The sequence below is a fragment of the Gekko japonicus genome, unplaced genomic scaffold, assembly GCF_001447785.1.
Source record: "Gekko japonicus isolate JY-2015 unplaced genomic scaffold, Gekko_japonicus_V1.1 scaffold3318, whole genome shotgun sequence".
NCBI lineage: Eukaryota > Metazoa > Chordata > Lepidosauria > Squamata > Gekkonidae > Gekko > Gekko japonicus.
Window position 1 is genome coordinate 26102 of NW_015163708.1, and position 9936 is coordinate 36037.

Sequence of the window (9936 nt, forward strand, 5' to 3'; positions counted from 1 at the left end):
TCCCTCCCTCCCTCCCTCCCTCTCTTTCTCTCAAACTGGAGAGCCAGTTTGGTGTAGTGGTTAAGTGTACGGACTCTAATCTGGGAGAACCGAGTTTGATTCCCCCACTCCTCCACTTGCACCTGCTGATGTGACCTTGGGTCAGTCACAAGCTCTGGCACAGCTGTTCCTGAAAGAGCCGTTTCTATCAGAGCTCTCTCAGCCCCGCCTACCTCACAGGGTGTCTGTTGTGGGGAGGGGAAGGGAAAGGAGATCGTAGGCTGCTCTGAGACTCCTTTGGGTAGTGAAGGGCGGGGTATAAATCCAATCTCTTCTTCTGCTGCTGATGTGACCTTGGGTCAGTCACAAGTTCTCTCAGAGCTGTTCTCTCAAGGGCAGTTTCTCTCAGAGCTCTCTCAGCCCCACCGACCTCACAGGGTGTCTGTTGTGGAGAGGGGAAGGGAAAGGAGATTGTAAGCTGCTTTGAGACACATGAAGCCAGCTGGGTGACCTTGCATCAGTCTCAGCCCCACCGACCTCACAGGGTGTCTGTTGTGGGGAGGGGAAGGAGTTTGTCAGCCGCTCTGACATTCCAAGTGAAATGCGGGGTATAAATCCAATCTCTTCTTCTTCTCTCTCCCCCCTTCCCAGAGAACGGCGAATGGGAGATCGTCCACCGTCCCGCCCGTAAAAATATCGACCCGAACTTCCCTCCCGAGAGCAACAAGCACCAGGACATCACCTTCTACCTCATCATCAAGCGCAAGCCCCTCTTCTACATCATCAACATTGTCACGCCCTGCATCCTCATCGCCTTCATGACCATCCTGGTCTTTTACCTGCCTGCCGACAGTAAGCAAAAGGGCTTCCCTGCCGCTCCCAGGCACCCTTCACCTTTGTGTCACCCTTCTGAGACAGTTGAAGACTGTATGGGCCCAAACGACACGTTTGGGTTTTTAACAAGTCGGTTACCCACGGCCACACAGGTTACCCGTGGCCTCACAGCAGCCCTGGGGAATGGCTTTTTAAAAAAGAAAGGAAAGCCCAAAATGAACTCGGAAGGCTCCTGGCCTCCCCTCCCAAGCTGTTTTCCTGAGTGGAAACAGCCCCACAGGGGGAGTTATTTCCCATGTGCACAGAATACTCCAGACCCAGCTTATTTAAAACTGGAACATGTATATTGGCCCACAGGCATCCCCTCTCCCCAATTCTAGAAGAAGAAGAAGAAGAAGAAGAGATTGGATTTATACCCCGCCCTTCACTCGGAGTCTCAGAGCAGCTTACAAACTCCTTTCCCTTCCCCTCCCCACAACAGGCACCCTGTGAGGTGGGTGGGGCTGAGAGAGCTCTGACACAAACTGCTCTTTCAGGAACAGTTCTTGTCAGAACCATGGCTTGCCCAAGGTCATCCAGCAGCTGCGACTGGAGGAGTGGGGAATCAAACCCAGTTCTCCCAGATTAGAGTCTGCACACTTAACCACCACACCAGAGCTTGTGACTGACCCAAGGTCACACCAGCAGGTGCAAGTGGAGGAGTGGGGAATCAAACCCAGTTCTCCCAGATTAGAGTCCACACACTTAACCACGACCCCAAACTGGCTCTACCCCGTCAGCCTCTATCCCTCCAGCCTCTGCGTAAGGGCTCAATTATATATCATAGTTTCCATATTCATTTTGAATGCCTTTTTCCCCCTTTGAAAACAGAGCCTCCGGGGACTGCTTTGTCAAGGAGAGGAGCTCTATTGGCGAGAGGGAGGAAAGGGAGGGAAACTTTAACCCTTTCCTCCTTGGCCGTTTTCTTGCTGGGAAATGTTCCCCTCCCCCGGAGTTCCTTTTTTTCCTCCTGCCGGAGACAACTTACATGTAACCAGGGGTCATTTCCTGCGGGAGCACACAGGAGCAGAGCTCCGGCAGTAAGGAGCCCAGGGGGCGGGCACATGCAACAAGCTCCACCCCCTGTTCCCAGCAGCCCTCAGTCGGGCCACGAGGAGCAAGAAGCAGCCAGGTAAGTTGCAGAACCCCCCCCCAGCCCACCTTCAGGTACAAGCTCTCTCTCCTCTGTGAATGCAGATCTGCACACACACACACCCCAGCTAGCAATCCAAAACAGTCCAGTGGCACCTTTAAGACCAAGTTTTATTCAGGCACAAGCTCTCCCTCCTCTGTGAGGGCAGATCTGCACGTTCCCCCCCCCAATAGCTAGCAATCCAAAACAGTCCAGTGGCACCTTTAAGATCAGGTTTTATTCAGGTACAAGCTCTCCCTCCTCTGTGAGGACAGATCTGCATATTCCCCCCCCCCAATAGCTAGCAATCCAAAACAGTCCAGTGGCACCTTTAAGACCAAGTTTGATTCAGGTACAAGCTCTCCTTCCTCTGCGAGGACATATCTGCACGTCCCCCCCCCAATAGCTAGCAATCCAAAACAGTCCAGTGGAGCCTGAGCGGTGGGTGTTGCCTTCTGACATACTTCCGGTGATGTCAGGGGGTGTGGCATATGCAAATAAATTATGCTAATGAGCTATGCTAATGAGCTCCTGCACCTCTTTTTCTATGAAAGGACCCCTGCATGTAACAATTCAGGGCTGGCAACCCGACTATGGACTAACACGGCTACCCACCTGAAACCGGTAACCAGACCAAGGGACTGAATATTGTGAGCAGGAGCAGAGGTCAATCCGTAGAAAAAGAGGTGCAGGAGCTCATTAGCACAACTCATTAGCACAACTTATTTGCATATGCCACACACCCTGACATCACTGGAAGTGTGTCAGAAGGCAACACCCACCGCTCAGGCTCCACTGGACTCTTTTGGATTGCTAGCTATTGGGGAGGGGAGGAACATGCAGATCTGTCCTCGCAGAGGAGGGAGAGCTTGTACCCGAATAAAACTTGGTCTTAAAGGTGCCACTGGACTGTTTTGGGCCGGGGGGCTGGGCGAGAGACTCTGCAGCTTACCTGGCTGCTTCTTGCTCTGACCGAGGGCCGCTGGGAGCAGGGGGTGGGGCTTGTTGCATGTGCCCGCCCCCCTGGGCTCTTTACTGCCGGAGCTCCGCTCCTGTGCGCTCCTGCAGGAAATGACCCCTGGGCAGGAGGCTGGGTCTTGAGGGGCCGGCCGGCGACCACCTTGCTGCCCTGCATACCAGAAGCGTCTCTGTCCTTTTGTGCCTTGCAGGTGGAGAGAAGGTCACCCTAGCCATCTCCGTGCTGCTGGCCCAGTCCGTCTTCCTGCTGCTGATCTCCCAGCGTCTGCCGGCCACCTCCCTCGCGATCCCGCTCATCGGCAAGTGAGTCTTCCTTTGCCAGTTTGGTGTGGCAGTTAAGAGCGGGGACTCTAACCTGGGAGAACCGGGTTTGGTTCCCCCAAGCCTTCGCATGCAGCTCCTGGCATGACCTTGGGTGCCCAAATCAGGCTGACATGCCTGGTGTGATGACATCATCTGGAGGTAAAGTCATCATGCTGGGCATGTTGTCGGATGCTCTAGCATTTGGCATGAACTCTATGGTACCATAGAGTTTTAAAGCCGAACGCTGGAGTATCTCTTGGCGGTGTGCCCGGTGCGATGACGGTACTTCTGGGTGACATCGTCACGACATGTACCAGGCTCCCGGACGCGGAGCTCCCAACCCCCCCTGGATGCCAGATAGGGACCTGGCAACCCTACCAGAGGAACTGGCTGGCCACTCTGTGCGACAGGATGCTGGACCAGATGGACCCATACTGGTCTGACCCAGCAGGGCTCTTCTGATGTTCTTATTAAGGGCTCGGCTTCTGTGCCCTGCTGTTGGCCCTCCAGAGGAACTGGTTGGCCACTGTGTGAGACAGGATGCTGGACTACGTGGACCACTGGTCCGATCCATCAGGGCTCTTCTGATGTTCTTATGAAGGCCTCGGCCTCTATGCCCTATTGTTGGCCCTCCAAAGGAACTGGTTGGCCACTGTGTGAGACACGATGCTGGACCAGATGGACCCATACTGGCCTGATCCAGCAGGGCTCTTCTGATGTTCTTATGAAGGCCTCGGTCTCTATGCCCTATTGTTGGCCCTCCAAAGGAACTGGCTGTACACTGTGTGAGACAGGATGCTGGACTACAGGGGCCACTGGTCCGATCCAGCAGGGCTCTTCTGATGTTCTTATGAAGGCCTCAGCTTCTGTGCCCTGCTGTTGGCCCACCAGAGGAACTGGCTTGGCCACTGTGTGAGACAGGATGCCGGACTAGATGGACCACTGGTCTGATCCAGCAGGGCTCTTCTGATGTTCTTAGGAAGGCCTCGGCCTCTCTGCCCTGTTGTTGGACGGGGGAACTGGCTGGCCACTGTGTGAGACAGGATGCTGGACTGGATGGACCACTGGTCTGACCCAGCAGGGCTCTTCTGATGTCCTTATGAAGGCCTCGGCCTCTAGGCCCTGTTGTTGGCCCTCCAGAGGAACTGGCTTGGCCACTGTGGGAGACAGGATGCTGGCCTACAGGGGCCACTGGTCTGATCCAGCAGGGCTCTTCTTACGTTCTTTAAGTAGGAATGCTGGGGATTGAACCTGGGACCTTCTGCATGTCAAGTAGATGTTCCACCACTGAGCTGCAGCCCCACTGCCACTGAGTTATGTCCCTTTCCGCTCGGCAGGTACCTGCTCTTCATCATGTTGCTCGTGACTGCCGTCGTGGTGGCCTGCGTTGTGGAGCTCAACATCCACTTCCGCACCCCCAGCACCCACATCCTTTCCGACTGGACCAAAGAGGTGAGCTCCGAAGGTCAGATGGAAGGGAACGGATCAAACGGGAGACCCAAAATTGTGCACGGGGGCCTGGTTGTATGTCAAGAGCGAAAGCCACCGTCCTGCAAGGAGGGCACGCAATCTCATCTCAGTTGGGATTTTGAGAGATCTCCAGGTCCCACCTGGAGGCTGGCAACCCTACCGAGCACTGTGATACGGATCCTCCCCTTCAGCTTAGATCCACCATGTCAAGCAGTCCCGGTCCTCCGTGATTTGTCCCAGAGTGAAGCACATTTTGCACTAAGGACACCACGAGATAAGTTTTCATATGCATGCACACTTCTTCAGATACGCTGAAACATTTTTCCTCAAGCCTCTCTATCTATATGGATGGCTCCTTTGCCAGGCCGTGGGCATTAGGAGCTACCCTACTATGCCTACATCAGGGCATAGGGGCCAAGGCCGTCATAAGAACATCAGACAAGCCCTGCTGGATCAGACCAGTGGCCCATCTGGTCCAGCATCATGTCTCACACAGGGGCCAACCGGTTCCTCTGGAGGGCCAACAACAGGGCAGAGAGGCCGAGGCCTTCATAAGAACCTCAGAAGTGCTCTGCTGGATCAGACCAGTGGTCCATCTAGTCCAGCATCCTGTCTCACACTGTGGCCAAGCAGTTCCTCTGGAGGGCCAACAACAGGGCACAGAGGTCAAGGCCTTCGTAAGAACCTCAGAAGAGCCCTGCTGGATCAGACCAGTGGTCCATCTCGTCCAGCATCCTTTCTGACACAGTGGCCAACCAGTTCCTCTGGAGGGTCAAAACAGGGCAAAGAGGCCGAAGCCTTCGTAAGGACATCAGAAGAGCCCTGCTGGATCAGACCAGTGGCCCATCTAGTCCAGCATCCTGCCTCACGCAGTGGCTAACCATAGAATCATAGAATGTTAGAGTTGGAAGGGACCTTGCAGGTCATCTAGTCCAACCCCCTGATTAAACCTAGAACAGCAGGTCCTCTGGTTTCCACCTCCACCTTCTGAGAGATGAAGTTGTTTGCAAGACTATTCAAGAATCTGCAGGATGCCCCATGTCTAGCAGAGTTAGATTTCGAGCAAATATCTGGACAGTTGAAATCTCCCATAACCACTACATTCTGTCTCTGTGAAAGTTTAGCAAGCTGTTGTACAAATGCATCATCCAGTTCCTCTGGTTGGTTTGGAGGTCTGTAGTATACCCCCACAACAATTTCCCCTTCCCCCCCCCGCTCTATCCTTACCCACACACTTTCAACAGGGCAACTCTCAAAATCCTGAATTTCAGTGCAAGCGTATTCATTCTTAACATATAGTGCCATCCTGCCTCCTTTTTTGTTTATCCTGTTCCGTTTAAACAAGGTAGTTCCTGTGCAGGGCCAACAACAGGGCATGGAGGCTGAGGCCATTTTCTGATGTTGCCTCCCGGCTCTGGGATCCAGAGGCTTAGTGCCTGTGAATGTGGAGGTCCCCCTCAGTCACTGTGGCTAGTAGCCATTGACAGACTTATCCTCCATGAATCTGTCGAATCCCCTTTGAAAGCTGTTTATTCCTGTGGCCATCACTGCATTCTAGAGTTGCCAGGTCCCCTGGTTGCGCTGGTAGGGGGATTGGGGGGAGGCATTCGGGGGGTAGGGGGGACATTGTGCGACGCGCAGTCAGGGCTCTTTTTGTAGCAGGAACTCCTTTGCATATTAGGCCACACCCCCCCTAATGTAGCCAATCCTCCAAGAGCTTACAGAGCTCTTCTTACAGGAGCTACTGCAAGCTCTTGGAGGATTTATTTTTTTATTTCATTTATTTCATTCAACTTTCTATTCCGCTCACCCCCCCCCTCCCCGGGGCTCTGAGCGGCTTACGATTCTAATTCCAAACGATCCTAATCTAGGGCCACATGTATGTCGGGAAAGTGAGGTTCCTACCAGGCACCCTGTTCTGTAGCAGATCTTCTACCTTGCGAGGGGACAGTCCTGGCGGCGACCCTTCTTCGGCGCTGGTCTTCGTTGTTTCACCTCTCAGGCTGTCGTAACTCCGCCTCCAGGCCAGGATTGGCTACATTAGGGGGGTGTCGCTTAATATGCAAATGAGTACCTTCTACATAAAGAGCCCTGGACGCGCTGATGTCACCCAGAAGTGACATCAGCACGCCAGCAATGTTGGGGGTGATGCTCTGCTTTTGGGGCAAACTCTATGGTGAAAATGGCTTCAAACCGTAGAGTTTTGCCCCCAAAGCAGAGCGTTACCCCATGATGTCACTGATGTGCTGACATCACGTTCGGATAACACTGGGTAGGGGAGATTTCTCCTCGTCGGCCAGCTAGCCGGTGGTGGGCAGGAGCCCGCGAAAGCAGGGGATCCCTCGCCTCCACCTGGGGAATCGGAATCCTACTACGTCCTCTGGCAGTGAATCCAGACAGAAGAGAAAACCTTTATTGGCATAACACAGGTAACCAGAACAAAGGCAAAATTTAAGGGATAGTACTAAAACAACGTCAACCAATATTCCCATTATCTTAAAATACAAAGCAATCCTAACATGGTTTACGAGATTTACAGAGTACTACTCTTGACTTCCATACATAAGTCAAAAATTCAGCAACAGATAGTGTTATTGCTGGACTCTTGTCTGCTAGAAAGAAATTTAAATCCCTATCCAGAAAATCTCTCTGCACAGGGAGAAGGGGGCAAATCAAAACATTGCGCATAGCGAAATATTTAGGACAGCGAAAGAGAGTATGGGTGATAGAATCAGGTTCCCCAAGATTACAGTTACAAAGTCTATCCTTGTACGGCACACCCCTGTATCTACCGGAGACCACTACTGAGGGGAAAAGGTTGAACCTTGCAAGCATAAAAACCCTCCTAAAAACTGGAATTGTCAAATTAGCGATATATGGTACCATGGAGGTATGCAAGGGGAGGAGGGGTAATGAATAGGGAGAACAAACTCCAAGACTACCGGCATGAATGATCTGCGCCTCTATATCCCAAATTCTCCTCCTTACCACCTGCAAGATTGCTACCTCACCACACTTATAGTGGGGTTCCAGATCAATACCTAGGGTACCCACCTTTTTCACTATGGCCTGTGACCACTCTGATGTATAAGGGTCAGCTAAAAGTTGGACCATTAGGCTAACAGGAGGAGATCGAAAATGGAGCCGAAGCCAATATTTGATCGTAATGATCCAAGCCCGAGATTCTACCCCACATTTCAATCCCTCTCCGCGTAGAGCGCTTCCCCCTTAACCCTCTCCCTGCTCTGCAGCTGTTCCTCGAGACCCTGCCCCGCCTCTTGCACATGTCGCAGCCCTCCGAGAGCGAGCCGGAGGCGAAGGAGGGCCTGCTGATTCGGCGCAGCAGCTCCGTCGGCTATATCATCAAGGCCGAGGAATACTTCACCGTCAAGTCCCGCAGCGAGCTGATGTTTGAGAAGCAGTCCGAGAGGCACGGATTGGCCAGCCGGGTCACCCCTGCAAGTGAGCTTTGGAGCGGATGCGAGCCGGCGTGGGACCGGCGGGGTGGTGGTGGTGGTGGTGTAAGGAAGAGGTGCCCTGCAGTGTTCCCTCTGAGCTGAGTTAGTGTGAGCCAGCTCACAGTTTTCCAGCCTCCGGCTCGCGGGTTTTTGTCTTCGCTCAGGAAGGGGTGGCTCCAGAGCAAACTAATTGACGCAGTAGCCCAATCGCTCGCTCGCTACTTTAATGCCAGGAGTTCACAAAGGGGAATTTTGGCTCACAGGACCCCACCGCTTAGAGGGAGCATTGGTGCCCTGTTTTCCAGCGAGTTCCACCCCACCTTGAGCTATAGGGTTGCCAAATCGGGCTGGGGGGCGGGGAACCCCCCGCTTCCGCGGCCCGATTTCCGGCGCAGGGGAATTCCGGCCCGGGGGGAACCCCGCCCCCCAAGCTGCGTCACCAGAGGTGACGCAGCCACGTTGCCGACGTTGGGGGCGTGGCTGAGCTCGTCGGAGGGGAAAACCATATGGTTTTCCCCTCCGACGAGCTCAACCATGCCCCCAAAGTCAGCACGTTGCCCGTCACTTCCGGCGACGTGCTGCCGGCGCGCGCGCACACGTCCACCCGACTCCCGGATTGCGGCGACGCTCCCCCGCCACGGGGGGAAGAAGTTTTGACAACCCTATTGAGCTATGAGTGGCAAAGAGGCCACCAGTGCTTTTTTTGTAGAAAAAGCCCAGCAGGAACTCATTAGCATAATAGGCCACACCCAACAGCAGAAAATTATTAGCATGTTAGGCCACACCCTTGACAGCACCGCTCATTAGCATGTTAGGCCACACCCCCATGCAAGTCGGCCCTCGGACAGGCCGGGGAAGGCACGGGGAGGCATTTAAATGCCTCTTCGATCCTTCCAGGGCCCCCCTGGCCTGCCTGCCTCTGAGTCGCCGGGTGGGGTCGCTCTCCAGGCCTTCCCTCTATAGCCAGGCACACAGAGGTCTTGGCTGTAGTGGGCGTGGCCAACTCTGAAGCCAGCCGGAACTCCGTTCCTGTGCGCTCCGGCCCAGAAATAGCCCTGGAGGCCACTACCCAAAGTGGGTAGACTGTTCTCACTGGGCGCAGAACACCTGGGGAGATCAGAGGGGGCGTGAGTGAATTCTCAGCTCGCAGGCCTGGCACTTGCGGGGTAAGGGGATCCACTGAGGGTCTTGGCCTGTGTTCCGCCCACCCCCAATCCCGGTGCTCACACTTCTGGAGACCCAGACGCTTTGGCTGTTCCCCTCCCACTGGCCGTCCTCAGCCTGGATGCACACAAAGCGGCCTGACAGTGAATCAGGTGAGCATCCGTCCGTCAAGCTCAGGATTGTCCATTCAGGCTGGGAGCAGCTCTCCGGGGTCTCACGCTCAGGTCTTTGACATGCCTGGCCTTTTGAACTGGATATTAGAACACAAGAGAAGCCATGTTGGATCAGGCCGACGGCCCATCCAGTCCAACACTCTGGGTCACACGGTGGCCCTCCCACTGTGGTCCCCCCCCCCAAGCACCAAGATGACAGAGCATCACTGCCCCAGACATAAGAACACAAGAGAAGCCAAGTTGGATCAGGCCAGTGTCCCCTCCAGTCCAACTCTCTGTGTCACCCCCAGTGGCCAAAGCCCAGGTGCCATCAGGAGGTCCACTGGTGGGGCCAGAACTCCAGAAGACCTGCCACTCTTGCCCCCCCCCCACGAAAAAGCGACGAGCACCCACAGCCCGACAAACG

At 54.5% G+C, this 9936-nt stretch overlaps 1 protein-coding gene across 1 annotated transcript in view; it reads left to right on the top strand.

The window, feature by feature from the left end:
• Window positions 1-9936, top strand: part of CHRND (cholinergic receptor, nicotinic delta) — a 23251-nt gene that overhangs the window by 9421 nt on the left and 3894 nt on the right. The window contains exons 7-10 of the mRNA XM_015407831.1: window positions 631-831; window positions 3154-3265; window positions 4603-4717; window positions 7987-8197. Coding sequence (XP_015263317.1) covers window positions 631-831; window positions 3154-3265; window positions 4603-4717; window positions 7987-8197 — 639 coding nt within the window. The remainder of the gene's footprint in view (window positions 1-630; window positions 832-3153; window positions 3266-4602; window positions 4718-7986; window positions 8198-9936) is intronic.